General features: G+C 43.4%; 1 protein-coding gene across 1 annotated transcript in view; it reads right to left on the bottom strand.

Annotated features, from left to right (window-relative positions):
* The window catches only part of MAGI1 (membrane associated guanylate kinase, WW and PDZ domain containing 1), a gene marked incomplete at its 3' end in the record, with an annotated part of 88,430 nt that extends 67,512 nt beyond the window's left edge, over positions 1-20,918 (bottom strand). The window contains 4 exon segments of the mRNA XM_009871194.1: positions 2,278-2,360; positions 5,852-6,062; positions 8,956-9,162; positions 20,807-20,918. Coding sequence (XP_009869496.1) covers positions 2,278-2,360; positions 5,852-6,062; positions 8,956-9,031 — 370 coding nt within the window.
* Positions 20,919-22,843: the final 1,925 nt, after the last annotated feature.

Genomic DNA, 22,843 nt, shown 5'->3' with positions numbered 1-22,843 from the left:
ACAGCCTGTTTGCAATATAGTCTACCAAACCAGTTGTTTAGGACCATTAGCGTGAAATATGAATTGCAATTTCCTTTGAGAGCCTAAACAACCAGAAACAACCCAAACTTGTTAGGGACACGTATCCTGACGAAATTTAAAAAAAAAAAAAAAAAAGACAACTACACCCAAACAAATCCGAAACAACAGCTAACATTCATAAAAACCACAAACAGGATGCGACCAAGCCTGGAGTGCACATACGTCCCCCAAAACAAAACAGAGGAGACCCACTGACTCCAGTGCAAATGCACCCAGCAGGGACCCTTTTACGCTTCTATAATGCAGTAAAAATAACCTTCTCTCTTCCTTGTGCTCGCATTGTTTTCGGAAATATAAACAGAGAATCGTAATTATTCTTATGTCCAAAGCAAGATTAGAGCAACCAAGCAAAACAGTGCAGTGCACTGCTGTACCTGTGAAGCAGCTGGCTGAACTACCGAATGTTCAAAATATTCATTAATGAGCAACTTAGTGAATGAAGTGGAGTGGGGGAAGATGAAATTAGCTGATTTTAAGGGCTTGATAAACAAAAATGCCACCACTCTGCAAAATTATGAACTTCATTAAATGTGACAAAAATATAATCAAAAAACAGCTCTATGTTTCTAGTCCCAATAAAATAAATTACGCTAGTGTTCGTCTTCTAATTGCTAAGAGGACAAGAGAAAGACTTTGCCTTCTGCGGGGAGACTTAAAACTGTTGAATGGAGGGGAGCTCAGCCACCGTCATTGACTCAGCCTACCAGCTGCTCCTCGCCCACCATGGGGCACGCTGACCCATGGCAGCATGTGCTGCCTGCGGGCTTCACCAGGGCAGTGGACACAGTGGAAGCCTTGCTGGTAGAGCAAGCCAGGACAGAAGTTGTGCTTTTGAGGAAAACTACCCTCTGAAAGAGGAAAGCTTATGCTGAGGCTTAGCAAGCTCCTCTTCAAACTGCCAGCAACGCTTAACTGCAAGGAGGAGGCAGCTTTGCCTGCATACGCTGTTATTTAATTTTGTTCCCATGCTGATTACCCACTGACATATCCATTTTTAGGTGCAGAGCAAAGCCTTCATTATCCCAGCTCCCTCTCTTCGCTTCTTGACAGAAGATGCCAGTTGCTAAGGATCTGGAGCAGGCATCAGCTCGGTGCTCTCAGTTTTCGCCTGGGGTTTGGGGGTGCGCTGCGCTCTAGGAAGCTGGTGACCTGCTCCATCCCGGCAGCAAAGGCAAATTCTCGCACCCTGCAAAATCTTTCACATGCGGAAGGAAGCAGAGGTTGAAAAACTGCATGTGCAAAAATAGCAGCAGCAGTTCTGGAGGCCAGATTTGAATCCACCAGTAAAAAGGGATTCAGCTGATTTCTTTCCAACATGAAATCATAGTTTTTATTGAGCTGACTCACACCAGTAGGAGGCTAATCATTATGAAAACTAATTTGACAAGGAAAGCACCAACACTGACAAAGTAAACCCTTCCTGTTTTAAGATACGTCTACCATGACAGCCTTGTGTTAGCCAAAATTATGCATTAGAATACCATCACCTTTCCTGGTCAATAGACTAGAATTTCCACACAGGTTTTCCCAAACATTTAAGTTATTCTCATCATGATTCCCTTTCCATTCCAGCATCTCCTAAAGGATGCAGGGGAAGAACCTCCTTTAACAGTCCTGCATTTGGCTGCTCTAAATTGGACAGTGGCTTGCATTTTCAACATCTCAAGGAATACAAAATTACATCGGCGTAATTTTTCAGTGGCAAAAATCTACACTTTCGAAACGGAATTTCTTTTCAGCAATCGTAACGCTAAGTGGACTGTCAGAATTTAACAGGAGAAGTGAAGCAATTGAGTTATCTCTGCTCCAAGAAGGAAATAACAACATAACTCTTTCAATTCATGTAAAGCAGGTGGTTGAAGTGTAACACAATGGAGCACGTAGAAACTCAGCCGTTTTCCTCCTACACAGCGATCCAAGCAGCAAACATGTTAGAAAGCTTCAAGTCTTGTTCAGCATCAGCGACTATTCCAATGCCTTTCCAAAAACACTTCTGGCACCTCAGTGATTTTTGCTAAGTGATCTGCCATCTCCATGGCTATTTTACATACACAGACAGTGATCTTACACCACTTACTGATAAACTTTTTTCTTTTTTACTATTTCTGTATACAGGTTATTGGAAAGGGGGAAGGGAAGCAAACCACCTAGAAATGGACCAATCAAATTATTGTTTCACTATTCTCAGTCTCTTACCATCATCTTCACATTCTTCTAGAGGCTTCTGCTGTTTGTTCAGGCACCGTGGATCTAGCCAAGATGTTGTTTTTGTATTATGGCTGGAAACCAAAAATGGAAATATGACCTTTGTTAATAAAGCAGAGCTGAAGTATCAGTGACATAAAAGTATACATCTTCTTTATTATTCAACAGACCTGAAGGCATACTTTTGATTCAGAAGAAATGGCACTACAATTTGATGTTTTGAAAACTAGTCTACCAAAAATCACAAGAACCTTGTGATTGAAAACACAAAGGTGAAAAGCGAAAATATACAAATCAGCATTCCTGACTGGAAGGATGCATGTGAAAGCTGCAAGACTTTTGTCTGCGATGGTTTGTTTGTTAACGCCAGGAGCTGTCTCTGAGCCTCCTGATGAAAAGACAGAAGTTCCCCTTCCTCCCTAAACCATACAGGGATTTTTGCCATTTGTCTAGATTTGACCCAAGCTTTAGTCAGAAACAAAATTTCCAGTGAAGACTTTTTAATTGCACACACAAAGATGTTCTGTCAAAGCCTTTGATGGCAGCTGAACAGCTTTACTTTCAACTCTTCCTTTCTACCGTCCCCTGACAGAGCTGCCATGCCAGTCCCAGTGGTGAAGCCTGCATAGCAAATAGACTTAAAATATGTTTTTCGAGAAATTATTTTCTCCCATCTTTTCATTTGCATATGCAGACAATCCTGTACTATAATGCCTCTTCTACAACATTATGTCATCTTAGACATAACCCACAAAGATATCCCTCCAGTCTCTGAGGTATCGTTTATCTAGCTTAGCCTTTAACACTGCTTAACAGTTTTAAGTTTCAATACCACAGTAATGCTATTTACTTCTCCTCCAAGGTCACAGAGAGGTTTACAAACTTGACCTTAGACTTACAACGGCCTCACGAAGCTGGAAATGCTGTCATAAGGGTTACAATCCCTAAGGAACTGACCAGAAAACTTGCATTTTACTACAAGAAGAGGGGATTGCCCTGCTCTTATGATCCACATGTGTAAATAAAAGGTGCTTGTTTGACACATCCTACTACCCAGCCCTCCCCAAGGTAGGATGAGCAAATGTGTTTAATCCTTTTGTATGCCTCAGAGCAATTAATCGCCAACTAGAAAACTCAATGGCAGAAATTCAGCAAGTCAAGCAAATTAACTGCAAAAAAGCAGAGGGGTTCTGCCAACTTATAAATAAGGAAGTCTGTAGTCTAGCTGAGAAAGAGGGCGGTGGGAGGAGAGCAATAGAATATTTGCATATTTCTCGCAACTCTGTCTCGCTAACCGCAGGCTCACAACAGCGCAATTTGCTGAGGCGCAGAAAATTTAGCTGAACACCGTTCAGATCATAAACTCAGAGGGAAAGGATTGTGTTAGACCTGTAACATGCACTGATCTACACGCAGGGTAATGAGGGACTGGGATACTTCGGGTAGCAAAAATCCCAATTAAAGCACCAGAGAAACATGGTCTCAAGAGCAAAAATTGCTTCAGCTACAAGGCGTCAGCATCAGTTCTCTGACAAACAGCTCTGGCCCCGCTGGACCTGTGCTGGTTCTGCGCAAGCAGCTCAGATGTCCCCATACTGTTGCCTTCAGCACCTTGACTCGATAACCCAAAGCGCTGCGGATGACAATACAGACATCTGAGCCAGCTTGAGTCCACACAGCTCATTAGCTTGCTCTCTTATTTTGATACAAATCAAACTAAATTGTTTGTAGGCTCAGGGTATCCTTAGAATCAAGAGAACTGCAGTCATTCAGTGCTGCATCCACAGTAACACGTTCTTGCACGAAATCGCCCCCTATGCGCACGTATCCTCAAAACAGCCAGCCTGCGCCACGGGGAAGGAACCAGTTGGTGTGCTACCAGATTTTCACCTCGGACAGACAGTAGTGCATGCAGGGCACATTTGTTCCATCATATATACAACTCTCCTGCAATAGGTCTAACAAATTATTTAAGGCGCTACAGTCCTGCGCTGCTAAGAGAACACGTGTTCATAGAGAATGCAGCAGCCATAGCGATGGCTTTTGGGGAAATCAGCTCCTCAGATCATAGAATCCTAGAATGGCCTAGGCTGGAAGGGACCTTAGAGATCATCTAGTCCAACCTCCCTGTCATGGGCAGGGACGCCTCTCAACTAGAGCCGGGGGCTGGAGCAGCTCTGCTACGAGGACAGGCTGCGGGAGCTGGGATTGTTCAGTCTGGAAAAGAGAAGACTTCGGGGGTACCTAATAGCTGCCTTCCAATACCTGAAGGGAACCTACAGGGAGGCTGGGGAGGGACTTTTTACAAGAGTGTCCACTGATAGGACAAGGGGAAATGGGGTTAAGTTGAAGGAGAATAGATTTAGATTGGACCTTAGGAAGAAATTCTTCAGTACAAGGGGGACAAGACTTTGGAATAAATTGCCCAGAGATGTTGTGGCTGCCACCTCCCTGGAGGTGTTCAAGGCCAGGTTGGACGGAGCCTTGAGTAGCCTGATCTAGTTGAGAGGCGTCCCTGCCCATGACAGGGAGGTCGGACTAGATGATCTTCTGGCACTCTTCTCCGACGTGTTCCCCTGCCACTGCACCCAAGGGAAAACCTGCTGTGATGAACCTTTCCTTGGCCCTGTCCAAACATCCCCTCTCCTGATGATGGAGCAAGATTGCTCCTCTTACTGCCCTAATCAAGCAAAATCCTCCGCAGGACCAGAAGGGATGTGAGCAGAGGAGGATCTTCTTTACTAACTGGCCACTGGCTCCTGGTATGTAGACAGAGAATCCCAGTTTCCAAGACCATCAAATCCAAAATCAATTCCTCACCCACCTCCTCCACTTTGGCAGCTAAGGGTTTGAGTTCCAAAAGCTAATTGAATTTTAATGTCTAGCTAAACTCTGTACAAAAAATCTCTTCCACTAACAGGTCCCATTTTATAAGTTACTCCTATCTCAATAAATCTAGACAAGTATAATTAGAGACTATTATTTATGGCATGAAAAAAATCAATATCATCATAAAACTGCTGACAGCACTCAGCTCTTAAGCAAGGACTGCAGAGCACGAGGTACTCCTTTTCCAAACTTATCGGTGTCTACTCTGCGCTGAGCTATGCCTTTTGCAAACCACTGGAGCATGTTAACATGTGTGGCCCATTTGCTCCGACAAGACGAAGACACACAAAGTCCGTTCCCTGGCTCTGCTACCACCCGAGCACATGACTGGAGGAAAACTCTCTGCTGCGTTACGCACAGAGGCAGGCTCCAAAAATGAAGTCTCAGCCCTTTCAACTAGGAGCTTTCATTCCACCCATGAAAACAACTGGCCCATATTTTATAAGTGTCTGTTGCTCTTGTAACTACCCTCATAAAGTAAGCAATTCCCTCTGCCTTTGAACTCTGGATGTTGATCCAATCAGGAAACTCAAACTCCCTTCAGAAGCAGTAAAGAACTTGCAGCTCTGCCACATAACTGTATACACTAAATATTTAATCCACACACAAAATGCATCCACAGAGGTTTACTTATGCCCAGAGAGAGAGGTGGAATTAGAACAAAAATGTGCTTTACTCTATAAAATAGACTTCTCCGTTCTCGGTGTAGGCCATCTCCCAGTTTTCTGGCAGAGGACCTAGGTTATCCTCGGCAGAAGGAGGTAGGTATTGAGGGAGGTTCTGAGATGGTTCCGTGGTGGGAACGTTGGTGTGTCTATCAATCGCGGACGGCGGGGCTGTCTCTCTTACAATACGTGTATTATGCTCGTCTTGGTCACCAGACTCTGCTGCAGAATAAACAAGCACAAATAAAATTGAAAAAAAAAATAAAAATCAGTCTTTTTCTCCTCCCATTTGCTTCCCCGGGGTTTATCCTTACGGTTTCCCTCCCCTCGCGTTTCAATTCGCAAGACACAGCAGCAGATGAACCGAGGGCAGAGACTCTGCAGTCTTTTTGCCAGCAGGGACGAGTTTGCTCTGCCCACACACGCTCTGCCAGCCAGACCCTCGCCAGCGCAAATCAGAAGCTGTGATCAGGCACTGGCTTCGCTCTAACAGGCGCTGCCGGGGTACCAAAGCCTCCCGAGATGTCTGAGCCCAGCGCTCGCTCACGCCCATGAGTTCAATGGGCTTGTGAGCAGGCTTACAGGTTCACTCCCGCAGTGCCAATTGTGGGGCAGGGATTAGGAGAACACAAACTTCCTGTTTGAAGAACGATCAAAAAGGGGAGATTTTTACAAGTACGGAAGAAGGTAGCCAGGAGCTCAAAGTCAACAAGCTAATGGTGAATGTCTGCAGAACAGCGGGACGTTTTAAATTAAAACTAAAAATAATTGCCAGCACTACACCACGTATCCACATGTTGCTGCTCACTAGTGCCTGTTCTAGCTGTCTGAGGAGGTTTATTACATGGCTCATCACTGCATCCTCCCAGTCAAAGTCACTCAGGAGCATGTTATGATGGCCCTTCTCCCTCTAAGAAAACATTTCTGATGCTTATATCCATGCAGTTTTGAGCTGTATCCATGCAACACTGCTGTTTATTCCCTCCATCCCCAATCACAGTAAATGCTCTCCACGAACCACGTTTGTGCCCCTAACTCCCTCACAGAGAGGTTTTGGCAAGAACAGACAAATTCTAAAATTAGCCCTGTGTCTACCAAAGGGATTTTCGCTGTTTGGTTCTTGCAGGTGTTGAAAAATCGATGGCAACGCTTCCAAATCACCCAAGATTATCAGTCTCCAGCACAGGCAGCAGGCAACACACCCCAGAAAACAGGTCCCAAGCAGTGGGACTGAAAGGGCTTTGCAGCCAAGACCCTCCCTTTGCTCTCCAGTCTGGATACCACAGACCTCCCTCAACTCACAGTCTTGTTTTTTGGGGCTGTTTACTGCAGCTCTTGCGGTATTTCTAGGCTGTGTGCTGCCATTACAAAAATACGAAGCACTGAAAATAATAAACTAGGAGAAGAGGAGAGAAGAAGATCCAGACTATACCAGCACCCTCAGCTGCCTGATTTTCTAGCCTTCCTGGCATTAGATATTTTTAGGTAGAAGCTGACAAGATAAAGAAGCATGAATGAATCATTGCCAGCCTCAGACTGCGAGTGTAAACATGCCAAAGTCTGGAAAACACAAGTCACCAAGAGGTCTCCTACGGAAGCAGGAGCAGTTTGCTATGGCTAGCACGCTTAAATGTGAAATTAGCATTAGGAATCACTTTGGTATATGAGAAATAACCCTTTTCTTGATTCTGTGCCCATTTAATGGAGGCAAGGGTCCAGGCTGTGATAACATTGTGACAAACGAACTGCATCTTCCAGTATTTCATCTTATGAAGGACAACAAGGAAGAGAAATGATGCTCGATTTAGTTCAGGGGTAGCAAACTGAGATGGGCAGCAAGGAAGTCAAGCAGCATCATCTCCCACCAACTTCCTCCCAAAATCACCTCCTGTGACAAGGGCTGAGGTTGCTGCCGTGTCACAACACGTGAGAAACTACCCTCAGTGCAAAAATTTGTAAAGGAGCTGGTAAGCAGGGACAGAAACTCCAGCCTGGGAGGAATTACACTCACCAGGAGTGATCTGGGTTGGAAACAGGTAACAGGTAATAGCTGAATACAACTCTCAAAGCCATTTGACAGCTTGGTCCAGGGAGGGTCAAAACTAAAGTTCAGTCTGAATCCTTTTAAAGCTCCATACAGATGTTAGAGCCACAACTTCAGCAGCGAAGAACTGGCATGACAGCTCCTACAACGCATCAGAGGCTGGCAAGGAAAACTGTCATGGTGGTAGGGAGCGACCAAAGGACAAAGCACCAAGTGCCAGTGATGGTGAGCACCCACAGGAAGGAGCTGTGAAAGGCTTGAAGGTGTGGATAATGCCGCTTGCTAAGTACCTAGCTCAAAGGGAAGCTTGAAGATGAATTCAGTGCTTGAAACTGAGCTGAGGAAGTAATGCTCCAAGCACTAACAGATACTAGGACTGTAGATATGGGGAAGAGCTCTTGCTCCTCAGAGCTTCGCAAACTTCCAGTTGATGTCTGTGGAAACTCAACAGATCTCCAATGGTATTTTGCTCTGAATCTTCCTGCACAGCACTTGACTTCAGATAGCAAAAGTTTCAGGTGATCTTTCAGCCAAGGCTCAACGGCAGTCACAGTGGGGCTGAGATCTGTGTTCCACAGGACACAAGGCCTTCTTGAAATAAAGAGCTTTCACCCATGCTTCAGACCTCATTCCTGCAGCAAGTACCATGGAGAAGAGCACCTAGCAGTTATACGTGATGGATCTCTCCAGTTGCAAGGAAGGGAAAAGAACAGCAACATTTTCAGAAAAGTACAATAATTAATTTAAAATGTAATCCTTATTGAGCCAGTTCATACCGTTTATAACTGTCAACATGGCTCAATTCTTTCTTGAACTTTCTGTGACTAACGGATTTGAACTTTTCCCCATTTTTTTCTCATCCAGTTCAAACCCATAAGGCCTCTTTAGGAGACACAATGGTGCATGTGATTGTCCACAACTGGACATCTCCCATTCAGGTGCTGTTGGTCAGCTCTGTCTGGGATTGACACCTTTTCAGGAAACCCATTAAAAACAAAACCTCCCCAAAATCCCCTTCCACAAACCTTCCCCATGTCTCCTAACTGACGGACCGCGACACTTTTGTTTTACCTGTGAAGCTACTGCTCATTTCAGGTACATCATCCTCTTCCTCATTCTCTGTATGCACTATGCCAGCATTTTGCATATCATTGTAAGACTTGGTTCGCTTTGGAGTCGACTGCTTGGAGCCAGACTGCAGGTTTTGCAAAGCATCGGTGGAAGTCACTTTCCCACTGAGGGGCTGGCTGGGAGGCTTGGGCGTTCCATAATAGTTACCTAGGCAATAGAAACACATTTACATCTTCAAAAGGGAACAGCTTATAGCAGCAAGATTTCTATTTTATTTCCTTTTCGGTTCCATCAAAATCTTGGCCTCTCTCCACCAGTAAGTAAATAGAAAAGCTAACACACGCCCGTCCCATTTGGGGCTGGGGGGACCATATTTCATTTCTGAGAGCAGACCTGGAAATATTTCTTGCCTTTTAAGTTATTCTTGTCGAGTCTAAAAGGAGCAGCAATGGTTGCATTGTTTAGGTGCACGGAGCGTACAAGGGCTAAAACAAAATGCAGTCATGGTGAATAGCAAAACTTCACCTCGTTACATCTGAATTTCAATTAGTAGCCTTTTTACATGTGTGCACCCACACAATGCTGTGGCAGATCTAGAGTGAGCCCTGCAGAAAATAAAAGATTCATGACTGCTATCACCCAGAGAAGTGATGAAAGGCTCGATGGCTTGCTTTAATACACAGGTTCTTTTAGGGTGGATGTTGCAATGCATTGAAGAAGGAAAAACTTCTCCCTCTAAAAGAAAACTTTGTCCAAGGAGAGAAAGGGAAAGGTACCACGTGGCACGGCTTTCTTCAGAGAGGAAACTCAGCAGTTGGGTCAACTTGGGTAGAAATGAAGACCTTAAAGCAAAACTTGAAGGGTCAAAGACAAACCTACAGTTACACAAACACAGAGCTCTTGGCAGCTGTCACCAGATGTGATGCAAATAGTACAAAGTGCTTGAGATGGTTCACTGTCATTTTAAAGTGACCATGGAAGAAATACAGATAAAGTGCCTGTTCACTGATGCCAAAACTGTTCCTACAGTAGCGTTTGACTTGCTCTGAAACATTCCACAGGAATCCCTGGTCTGGAATCCATTCCTGCAGCACAGGAATTACAGGAATTCCCACCTATAGCAAGTTGCATCTTTTACCTTTTTATACAATCAACTGTGATATACAGCAATTTTGCATAAGCCCTCCCCCTCTTCCAAGAATTATATTTCATTTGCCACCTTCAGATTCCAAGGGTGAACTTAAAATTCTCTCCGTACTCTCTGGCACAACGAAATATAAGGATGCTTTCCCACATAGCTTTGCGTAAATCCACGTGAAGGTGCAAGCATATAGCTCCAACTGTGGCAGCAGCACGACATTCTTCTCAAACATATAGATGTACATTTAATTACATTCTTCGTCTATCTCCATCAGCTACGTATACTCCAAAAGCCTTATTTTTCAAATTTTCTGGACAAAATTACATTAGATATTTAATATACATTCCCCAAAAGGTATACATGCCCCTTTATTATCCCTGTTACATTACATGCAAACAGCATGCCAAAGGCAGACTCTGAAAAGGCACACTCTGAAAAGGCACTTTAAAACTTCACTTGTGCTAAAAAATAATTTTTTTTTCCATTTATTTTCGTACATATGCATCTATACTTAGTTGCGGAAGCCAACAACAGTCCATTCTCCCTAGTGGAGAGTGACAAGAAGAGGGGAAATGGATTTAAATTGCGCCAGGGGAGGTTCAGGTTGGATATTAGGAAGAATTTCTGTGCTGAAAGGGTTGTCAGCCATTGGAACAGGCTGCCCAGGGAAGGGATTGAGTCACCGTCCCTGGAAGTGTTTAAGAGATGGGTGGGTGTTGCATTGGGGGACACAGTTTAGTAGGTTGATAGGCTGGGGCAAAGGCTGGACTTGATGATCTTCAAGGTCTCTTCCAGCTGAAGCTATTCTATGATTCTAACATGATTCACACACTGAGGTACGACGCTGAGTTTAAAGCTGGCCAGGCAGCTCTGCACTGACCTGCCCCACTGCCGTGCACAGCAGTCCCACCTCGCTCAGCACATCTGGGTGAGCTGCTCAGCCGTCCCACGCTTGAGGTTCAAAATGGAAGTACTAGTTGCTGACCTCAACTCCTGTTCAGCCAACTGAATTCCCATCCCCGTTAGATCACTTCAGCTCTTGCAACCCCAAAGCGGTGCCTCTTGCCAGTTTTAGGGCAAGGCCACAGGGATTGCACGTGTCCTAACACTCGCAGATCTCAACCTGCAACTCTGGAAGGTCTCTGCACACATCAGGAGCCGGGGACACCAGGGATCACCCTGCCTCAGGCTGGCAGAGTCCATCTGGGAAGACCACTTTGGACACACATTGCTATCTTTCCCCTGCAAGGGCAGAAGAAAGTCTTTCTTGCAAAGCTGAGGCTGGAGCAGTGGGAGGAGCTACTAGCTCCACGCTTTTACAGCTGGAGTACTAGGACAGCAACACGTGCAGGTTTGTCTTAACAAGGTGTGTTCGAGCCTGTGTACAACGTCGTGGATCCAGCTCCATAGGAGCAGCAACACTCCACAACGCTTTCATCTTCTGTTCGTCATTTCAGAATCTTAAATGCACATTGATGCATAATTTATAGGGAGAAGGAAATTACTTCGTCTGGAAAGAGCATCTAATGGGGATGGAGGCTCCTCAAGCAGGTTGCAGTCTCTGCTAGAGAAATGATTCTTATGCTCTATATACGGCAGGATTGTTTTATACTAAAAAAAGGAGGAATTTGGGGCAGGGAGTGCAAAGGGAAAATACAAAAGCGGGTGGGCAGAAAAAGGATAATCTACTCTGTTGCCATCTTATCCTTTTTGGCATTTCTCCCTGCTGCTACTTTGGGGTTTGGGTTTGTTTGTCCAGACAAGATGTGTGTTTTCTAAGGATGTTAACCACTAAAAAGAGATACACGTGTGCCATGTACGCGAAAACAGCTTTTATCTATGGCACTGCATATAATTATTTTGTGCAAAATTCATTTCACGCCTGTTGTAAATAGTCAAATCTTTTTGGGATGGAAGCAACAAAGTGAATTAAGTGGCTATAAAGGTAGAGTTAATGTGGATTTTTGTTTACCCTGGACAAGAACATGGCACAGATATTAGCACCCCTCCTCCAATTACAGAGAAATACATGATCATATCTTTCAGCTTTGCTGCTTTCCAATTCCCCCAGCAGTAAGGAGGGCTGGAGTTCCTCACAGTTCAATGAAAGCTGTTCCTCAGCAGAAAAACAGACTTCTCTAAAGTATTTCAGATTTGCTTACACTGAAGTAATCAGTCACTTCTCAAACCAGCCATGGCTCCTGCTATTACTATTAGTGAGCAATTATTTTCTACCAGCACAGTGTATTGCCTTAGGGTAAGCCTACAAGTATATGTGAACACATAGAAAAAGCAAATATGAATTTGTAACTGAGCATGGCCCTGCATGTGTGGGGTTTGTTTTTGCAGGCTATGGGAGATGCAGTCATTGGGGCTGAACTTTTCTTTTTCCTCCACAGGAGGCAGATTCAGCCTGGAATTCAAGGAAACCACAGCTCTTCCTTCAGATTCACACAAGAACATACAGGTTTGGAAAATAACCCAGCTCATGATGGAATACTGCAAAGGAAAGCTCCAACCCAGCTTCCAGGTGACACGGAGAATGAGAGAAAATTGAAATACTCTCTTTTCCTCATGTTTGCTGGATGTGGTCAGACCTATTTCCCTTCTCTAAGCAGTTGTGTTTTTTTTTTTGAAAGCATGGAACATGAGCCCAGGCAAGGGGACAAGCACACTCTTAGGAGTGACTGGCACTTAAAATTATCATCAAAACTCATGTTTAATCCTAGAAATTAGAAAGAGAAAATATTTACCCTGTGACTCAGCAATCCAAACGTGCATCATTAACAACTGACAGTGAACAGCCAAGCAAGAATTTTACAACACTCAGTCTCAACATTATTTGTTCAAATTAAATCTGCCAGTGTTTATGAAAAAACATACATTTTAAAATATGCTTTAACAGTGTTTTGTGAGCCACTTGTAAGCCTAAAGAAGGGGCTAACTTCATAGCCAGTGTAATTTGTACTGAATATCCAATCAGCTCTAATTATTAACAGCATGTTACATGTGCATACACAAGCATCTGTCATCCCAGAGGATCCCAAAACATTTTCTAAGTCAGTACAGTAGTTACGGCAGGACTCCCCGGGGTGCTGAGCTCAGGTGAAGCTCTGCAAAACTTCTGAAGCCCGTGGCCTGAACACGATGTCTCAAAGCTGGAAAAGAGCAGCCTGTCTCCCAGACAAAGGAGATCTCTTGATCAAGAGAGCAGGAAAACCTCTACTCTTCTGTGAAAATGCCAGTCCTGAAGCAGCCAGCATGGCAGAAACAGCACCCTCCCACGCCTGATACCTCTGGGAACCAGGCTGCTAAGCCTTACCCTCTTCTCAATCACATCTGGATGCTGCCCACAGCCCCTGAATTAATAGCGAATAACAACGCAGTCACTCAGCAGACGCACATACCATTAGCTCAATTCCTTGTCATTTCCTTTCACTAACCTTTATTTTATTCAGTCTCTTGGTGCTTAAAACTTATTTAGCCACAACCTAAGTTTGACGGCAGCTTTCGCAGCCAAAGCCATGAACTTAATCCACATACTCTAAAGAGCCACTCAGGAGAGTGCACAAAAATAATAATAATGAAAAAAAAAACCCAAACACAATAGCTATTTGGAATGGATTTCTTTTCATCTCCTATCTCTAAGTGTCAGCAGCTTACACATTTTAGCACCACGCACAGTAATTAGGCTTTGGTAACAGCTAATCACAACAATAAGACAAGTTCTCATCATCACAGCACTTCCTCTGCCAATCCAAGCAGTGATCATCATCAATGAAAGCAATCTACAGCAGCTTTTACTCTGTCCTGCAGCTTACGAATTGGCGATGCTGTTAGCCAAGAGAAGCTTATTTTTAGCTTTTAGAGATCTAGTAGTAATGGAAAGTTTGTCCTGTATTCCAAAATAACTCAACATCCTTATTAAATATTTCCCTGATGGGCAGTAAATTCACAGATGACCTTAAGTTGTTTATGTGACCTGGAATTTAAATGCAATTCACAAAAATACACTCATTAGCTACTCTTAATAACTACGAATCTAATCCATAAAAACTTTTGCCAATTATCATTTAATTCAAACGGAGTTGAAAGGACTCCAGCCATCCAAGATGCTGTTTTTGGAAGAGGTAGAAACGTATAAGAATAGAGATGCACTCTGAAAGGATTGCATCTGGAGTGGACTGGATACAAAAGGAGGTGTTTCACCTTGCAAAGAGGGAAGACGAGACCAGAGATGCTGCTGGGGTGGGGACAGGGCGGCAGAGCTGACATGAGGAGGTGAAAGGGGGCAGAGGAGCTGTGTGCAAGGTCACACATGAGCTTCAGCACTAATTCTAAGGGTACAATGCCAGCTGAAGAACGTGGTCCCAAATCATACGTTTGTTACTTGAATCTGTGGGGGTCGGTTTTGCAGTAGCTATTCTCTTTGCCACAGGAGGAGAATTTGTCTTGCGTTTTTTGGTGCAAAGAGATTTATGCCTGGGACCGGGAGCGCATTTGCCTCTCAGGAAAGGACGAAGCAGAGTTCGTGCAGTTCTGAATTTACTGATGCCTACTGTGAGGCGTAATTTTGCAAGCAGAAAAATCCCACGAAACTCAAAAGCACAGAGGACCCTGCGTCCACAAGAAGTGCATCTGATCTTCAAAGCTACCACTCTGTGTCAACGAGGACTCCATTAACAGCTCGTGTTTTAAAAAGCAGTTCGTAGCTTACTGTATGGATGCAAATGGGTATTTTGGGAAAGAGACTTGGAGATAAGCAGCAAAATTAAGCAAGGCCTTGACACGGAGGCTTTAAATGTAATTATTAATCTAATTGTTTTCTTTTCTGAGATGCTCCTCTTCTCTGCACTGTGCAAGAACCAAAACAATTGACCCTTAATTTCAGCAGAAGAGCTTGTGCTCATCTAATCCAGCCGGAGTGCTCGTGTCTGATTAGCACAGGATGAACTGATTCCTAGGAGCAGAGCTCCTGCCACAGTGTTTTGTCTGTTCCCTTCCCAGATCACATTCTGCTACAGATTTCTACATTTAGATGACAGATCTGGCTGCTGTCTGTGGGATTCACCTAGCTGCAACTGCACATTGATTAGCAATTGCCTGGAGGAAATTCAGAGTATCCAGGCAACCGGGAGGCGGCTGCAGATCCAGCATCTGGATCGGAAGCAAAACATAGGGAACGCAAGAGAATTCGGGGAAATTAACCTACGAGATATGCAAATGCAATTTGCTTTAAATAGTAGATTCTCTGACAAATTTAGCAGTTACTAATGGTGAGGTTAACTGAGAGATCAGTCTGGGTTTCTTGCCGAATTGGTCAAAATGTTAAAATAGGTGCATTTCAACTTTTTTTGGTCTGAAATTTAACACACACTCCAATGAGTGTCCTTACAGGCAAGGGCAGCACAGCAGAAAGGCACCTACAGATCAAATCTGTCTCATTTATTCTGATTTCTCCCGTGTTGAGATATCACTAGGTATTGCCACATGCTATTGAACACAGAACACCGAAGCGGCAGCGGGAACACACCCCAGCCAGCAAAAAGGCTGCAGGAATCAGAACAGCATGTTAAAGCCATTGCAATACACAACTCTTCTTGCAAATTCTTATATATTTATGTACCTACTTCCACCTCGAAGATGTGTCCCATTAACACCTCGTCTCTGCGGAAGGCAGTGGTATGGGTACTGCAGATCAGGGCAGGGGAGCGCAACTAATTCATCGTTTCTTTTTTTGCCAGAGGTGTCTGGAAATAACCTTTTCTCCCAAGGTCTGTGTTTTAAAATGCATCAAATCAGCGAAAAGCAGGACTGCTAATGAACAATTGCAGACAGAGCTCAAACTGAAAAAAATGCTTTATTGACAGCGGACAGAGAGAAGCCAATCAGAAATACCATAGGAAAATCACTCTAAAACCCATCAAATATTTTATAATTTGCTTTTAGAGAGAGTTACTCAGCTACCACTTTAGCTGTTTACAGAATGAAGCATTCTGTCAGGTGGCACCAGTACACTAGTACTTAACACCGATAATCTTGTGCATACATAAGAACCTGGATTGGTTTTTTTTTCACTCGGGGTTTTAAAGAGTAAGAAAAAAGAAAGCAAGCAGAAAAACCTCCAAGATAGCCCAGGAATCTTTCCGCTGAGCACAGATGTTTATAAGCGGTTATTTGACATGATACATTGCAATGGTGCTAAAGGAGCCATTATGATTTATTGAGTCAATCTGTGGTACAGAGACAATAATAAGCAGATCTTATCTTATTAAGTGGAACATGTTGTTCGGCTGCATGGGCATCCCCAGCATCTGCTACCCTTACTCGTCCAATCTTCCCATCATGTTTTGCACGCCACCGACACAGTTCTCCTTTCGAGGTTCTACCAAGTCGGCGAGACCCACAGGCTGCGAAGACACCAGAAGAGCAGCAAGGGGAATCCAGTCGTTTTGCTAAAGCAGCTGGACTACCGCAGAGAAACCAAAGGAGAGCTAGCACATCAGATAAATGAGGCTAAGGCATCTTGATTTGAAGCATGTTGCCGAATACACCTCTCTACTTCTGCTGAAATTCTAACCGCACTATTGAGGTAATTTATTACACTCATTAAGTACCACAAGCGGAGGCCCTGTCTACAGTAGCTAGTTTTATACACTTTAAAAACGTTAGCAAGTCACCCCATTACATCTTAGTCATGAGACTAATGCAGATTACTTATTACTTCTCTTGGCAATCACGTAACACTTGTCCTAAGAATGAAAGATGATGCCTTGACAATAATACGCTATAATGTAATAACCCTTCACATGTTATAAAGTGCAGCACTTTTTCTTTTGAGGATCACTAAGTGCTGGGCAGGCATTCATTAACACGGCCTCGCCAGACCCTGGCGACGCAGCCGTCCCCTTTCAAAATTCAGCCACCGTGCTAGTGTCCCCCTGTGCCTCTGCTCAGCACCCATCTCTGCTGCTCAGTTCAGCACAGCCCTCTGAAATACCATCGCTTCCACCCTCTCCCTCCTATTTGTAATAGCAGATAACTGCAGGCACGGGATATCTGCTGAAATATTAATGAAGAGAGAAGTAAGTGTTGTTTTAATATTCTCCAGGCCAGTAACCTGAAGTATAGACCAGTTACCTGATATGCCCAGGGCCACTCAGCAGCTGGGCAAGAAAAGAGAATAAAACCTAGAAGTTGTGATTCTGCTCAAAACAGATCTCCCTTAGGGTCCCTGTGAGAGGTTGCAATTCAAACCCGGGAGTTAATTGCTAAATAATTAGTAACCTACACAATTCCTTCCATGCATCCATCAGTATTTTATGCCCTGAAGGAGCAGTCAATAAATGCCTGAGATTACAATTATCGTGATTTCCTATCTACTAGAAAGCCTAGACAATGCGCAGCCTAAAAAAGATTTTTCCTTCCTAATGAGTATTGTCAATGGGAATCACTAATTGGCTTGAGTGTGTTGTGTGCAGCTTTACCAGCAAGTACGTGGTACAAAGAGCACCAGCACTGGTGCAGCATCACAGCCTTCCAGGACTTCAGCTCCAGCTCCTGGATTCCTACAATAAAGATGTAGCTTCCATTATGGCAAAAAAAGAAGTCTCCAGGCGTTATGCTTAAAATTCATCATGTTAAAACTGGAACCGAAAATCTCAGGAATTAAGGCTTACAAGTGGCCTCTCCCAACAAATTACAATTTTTGGAGCATTTTGGGTGTAGAACACACCAAGGAGGTGACAGGTGACCAGAAAAGCAGCTGCCATGCCCTCTTCTCTGCATCCACCAGGATGGGAGTCAAAAACTGCCCAGAGGAACCTATTTGCAGTGCACCAGAAGACATAAAAATGACATTCTGCAGCCCAGTAGGTAGAGAACACCTTTTCTGTCCTACTCAGCTTGCAGTTCCTCTCTTTGCAATCAGAGCAACTTTCAAAAGCCAGGCTGTCCTTTCCAAACCTGATACACTCCTAACTCTTTTATGGTTTCCAGTTGTTCTCTTGTTCTTTATTCCTCCCAAATCAATAGTATCTGTATCAAAGTCCTGTGTGCTACTCTTCTTCTGACTGCTCCCTGTTTATGCCTTCAAGAGGCAAACAAATGTCATCCAGTAACGCTAAAACTTTTATCTTCATCATTTGGGTCAGACTTCCTCACCAGCTGCTGAAACATAGCACAGAAACACTGAGCGTACACCCATCTCCTTCTCCATCACATGCAGATGCTGACAAATTAAGGGCCAGAAGAGACCTGGGGACCACCTTGACCCCAGTCCACCAGCCTGCTTGAGCCACAGGAGCTTGTGGCTGCCAGGCACACAAAAACTACCCTGTTCATCATCACTACTCTCCATTTCATAACATCCCCCTTTTCTTCATCAACAATTCTTTGATTCCTACTCACTACAATAAGGAGCATTATCAAGGATAAAGGCCATACATTAAAGGTATTATTTTGTTGTTCTTCAGAGGGAAATAATAGATTATTTGCTTTTGTTGGATTCCATCCCTCTGGTTTAGAATAAGATATCGCTAGCAGGGTTAAAAATATAATCAACTTCATCATGGTGGCATGTTTAAAGAAAAAAAGCAAAGAAGCCAGCAAAATGCAGCATAAATGAAATTATAATTAAAGACTAAGGTAATATAAGACTATAAAGGTGGACAATAACAAAGACTTGGGCATCAGAAGCTTAACTTTGTTTGGGTTTCTTTTTGCAGATTGGCTTTCCTAATAAATTGCTGGTGATTGCAGTATTGAGTCAAAATCATACCATCTTCCAAGATCCAATCAAGATCAACACTGTCTTGATCAATACAGTTGTAAAATAGGATTTCCAAAAAAAGCACAACAAAGCCATTAAAGAAATCTCGGAAGGCAGCGAAATCATTTCTTGAAGCTGTAAGTGAAAAATGAACTTTTACTTATTTCACATTACAATCACACAGTAATGTGTCTTGATGCATATGCGCACGCATGCATCATCAACATTTGCTTTATTCTTATTGATTTTTCCTTCCATAGGCCAGATCTCCAGAACCACTATGAACCAGCATCACTGATGTCAACGGGGAAAGAGGCTTCTCAGCACTTCTGACAGATTATTTCTTTAAAATTCAGACACTTCTATCACCCACAGAAATGAAATACGCATTAGCCTTATGAGACGTCAACCTCATCTTCAGCAACTCAGAAGAGCAACCCATGAAATCTTAACAGTTTAGCTGCTACTGCACATAATCACATAAGCAACGAAAAGACCATGTTATAACCATCCCAGATGGGTACAGCATTTCCTGAAAACTAATTCTCAGCTTGTCCCAGGAGCCACCTTACAGACAGTTACCCATTTTGTCCTTCCAAGTGGAAAGGGCACCAGAATGAATATGATCAGGAAGTAACGGTGAGGCCATTCCACTGATCTATTTCAAGCACCACGACAAAGAAAACTAATTTAGTGTTATAGTTAGAAACATGGAGAGAAAAAAGCTCATTTTGGAGAAGTGCTGCCTCTGGAACGTTAGCATTGGTGCCGATAGAGCTAATCAGCTCAGAGAAGTGGAAGAGTGAAACCAAATTATGCATTTAGCATCTTCATGCAAACCAAGTTTGACACTGCAATTGTCTGCAGCTGGGAATAAGTGCAAGGTTTAAAGGTGACCTTACAAGGGAGTTTTTAAAGAAGTAAACTCAACAGTGTTTCAGAACTTCTGTTTAAAGCTTGAAAACCAAAACCACACGTCACAATCTTTTCCGTTCCTACCTGCTGACTATTTGTCAAAGGATATTGGCTATTTGTGTGCAGTTTGTATTTTTAAATACATTTCATGTTTCTTGTTAACAGCTGAAAAAATAAGGCTTTTTCAAGTTCTTGTAATTACAAAAGGACCCATTTAATTTCTTGCAAATGGAAATATGACATGAATGAGCCGAAGTACACCAGGAGGACTTTTAAAACTGTAAGTATTTCTTTTCATTGTCTTCTCAAGAGGCACATCTGAACGTTCTCTAAGGGAGGGGGGAAAAAAAGAATAAAAAAAGGCACTCCAAAAGGAGTTTTCAATTTAAAGGAGATACAGATTGCAGGTTTAATTACACAAATCCTATTTTGTACCTAAACATGGCCAATCTGCCTCGCATTTCTCTGGGAGTCAAAGCTATTTTTTTCCTGCTCTCACCCTGGTGACATTTCAGTGCCCCTTTGGCTGTCTCAGTGCTGTTGTTTGTAAAGCTGTGCTGTAAAAAGGATCAGCACAATGACCCAAGTTCGAAGTAATTATCCAAGAATAAAGAAGATAAAAAAGGCTAAAAGCAGTGCATCATGTAGCTGCATAGTGAGGCACAACTGGGTGATGAAAGATGTGTATTTCGGGGAGATGAAAGGAAAGAGAGATGGCAGGAGGGAAGAAAAAGTGAGCAAGGAGATGAGCCATAGCAGATACAAAGAGTAGATTTCAGTATTTCTTTACTGGTTTTCATATTGGATTTTCCCAGCCTACTGATGTTAATCTTTCGAGGTAGATAACTTGAGAAGACAAAAGTACAGACATACTGGAATTCCTCCTCTTGGGATACAGAGAGAAAAGGGAAGCAGAGCACTAGCATGGAAGGTGAGGTCCTAACTCGAGATGGTTAACTCAAGTGAGGGTGATGCAAGTCTGGCACAGTTATTGAAGTGCTTTTTCACTGCCTGTGGCTCCATACCTTCATAAGTTCCTACTTCCAGAAGGGTCCCACTTCGCTCCAACTCCAGAAACTCCTCCACAGTCAGAAAGTTATAGTCCACACCAGGCACTTCTCCTTCTCTTGGAGGGCGAGTTGTGCCTGAAAAGAAAAATAACATGTCAACACGGTTGTTCTCTTATCGAGAGTTAAAAAGGAAAAGTAAGAAACTATCACAAAGAGTGTGAGCTACACACAGCAGGGTCAAAAGAGTCCGTTCAGAAGTTAGGAGGCCATGTGAAAATAAGACGTAGATCACAGGTTGAGTTGGCAGTACCAGTTGTTCCACCCAATGACAACAGTTTTGATATTTTCAGAAAGACTCTCTGGCAAGGAAATCTCTCATACCACACGCAGAAGCACAGCTGGAAGAGTTTGGTGTCTGGGAATATGCCAGCAATTACCTTCCTGCTATCAGCACAGTCTCTTATACTTCAACCTCACTAAAACTGCAATCTGCTTTCTCAGATAAGGAAGCTTCTTTCTAGCTTCCACTATTTCTGTATCACTTTATCTCATCAAACAGTCTTTCCCATCACAAAGATCTTTCCTCCCTTATTTCTTTTTAATATTTCATCTCTATTTATGCTACTTTTTTTTAAATTCAGCACTAAAAAGTACTGTGAGACAGTTCTGACATACCATTCACACATGCTCACTAAAGAGACAACCTGCAAACTCTTCTCACAGAAGTTTACCTGCAAACTCCTTCCAGTCCACGAAATGCTTTTTGAGTAGTAAGTCACACTGAATCTCTCTCTCTAGCACTCGACAATTTAAATAGTACCCATGGAGAATAGGGCTCTGATCCCTGCTAGTCTGCCAGCTCTGAAACTCTTCTCCCAGTTCACAGCCCTGGGAAGCACGCTGTAAGATGAGGCATTTCATGACTTTTTTGCTAAGATGGCTTGGGCCACTGCATTTTAGGTCACTGAGCAGAGCTTAATTGATTAGAATTGATTTCTGTTCAACAGCCTTTATTTTCTGTGACCTCTGGAGGCTAGGAGATGGCTGGATTCTGTACATCCGAGATTAAATATGGCAAACGGACAGATGGTACAGGGAACTGAACTCCAGTGTTAAGAGAGTCGAGGCGTCCGAGTGCTGCGGTCACAACCGAGCTGCTGGCTTGGGAATAACCCTAGAGACGTGGAAACCATACCCAGCATTTAACAAAGCATGATTTCTCACTTCTGTGAGAAATTTCCACTCTTGTGGCCCCTGGGCAGTACCTTCTCCGTGCATACAGTTTCTTAAATCCTCTACAAAAGGACCAAGGAAAGTTTAAAGAAGCTGAGCTTCTGGAAACTAACTGGGAACAGACCAGCTCCCAGAACTTGAAAGAGCATAAATTCACCATGCTCGCACCTGGCAAATGTTTTCCTCAAGTGTCAAGGAAGCAGAAATTCTGTTTATTCCCTATTCATCTGAAAGACTGTTCAAGAGGTCAGTCTTGACAGAGTGACACCTTTGAAATACTATCACTAGATTAATTTCCTTGATAGACATCCACTTTCTCTAACATCCTCCATTGTTTCAAAATAGAAACTCTCTTTTCTATTATTTACCATCACCCTTCAGTGAGTCTATAAATTCCTGTGTTTCTTCTACCATTTCTTCTCTTGGAGTTGTGTGAATGGGTGAAGGTAAGAGGAGGAAAAGCAACAAAAGGGATGGAAATTGTGAGGGGTATCTTCATCCTACTAGCAGAATTACTCTTTCCTATTTGAAAGGATTCACTTTTGCATTATTTGCGTTCTTGAATCCTTACACTGAGACTACAACGAATGTTTACCAAGTAATTTGTAACAGAGGACACATAGCTGCCACAGATCTAGTCCAGAGAAATACTGGAACTGCACCACGTGCCCCTTTCTGCTCGAGTGTCTGCGAGTCCGTGTAAAGGCGGACAGCGGAGCTGAGCAGACAGTGCCCCCTCAGGCCCCTCCCCGGCACACAAGGAGCCTGCATGCACCCATCAGCCGGGAGGAAGGGTCACAGCATCTCTCCCCTGAGCAC

Source organism: Apaloderma vittatum, unplaced genomic scaffold (assembly GCF_000703405.1).
Source record: "Apaloderma vittatum isolate BGI_N311 unplaced genomic scaffold, ASM70340v1 scaffold1316, whole genome shotgun sequence".
Lineage (NCBI taxonomy): Eukaryota > Metazoa > Chordata > Aves > Trogoniformes > Trogonidae > Apaloderma > Apaloderma vittatum.
Note: the sequence above shows the minus strand (reverse complement) of the source record. Positions and strands in the feature narration are given on the sequence as shown.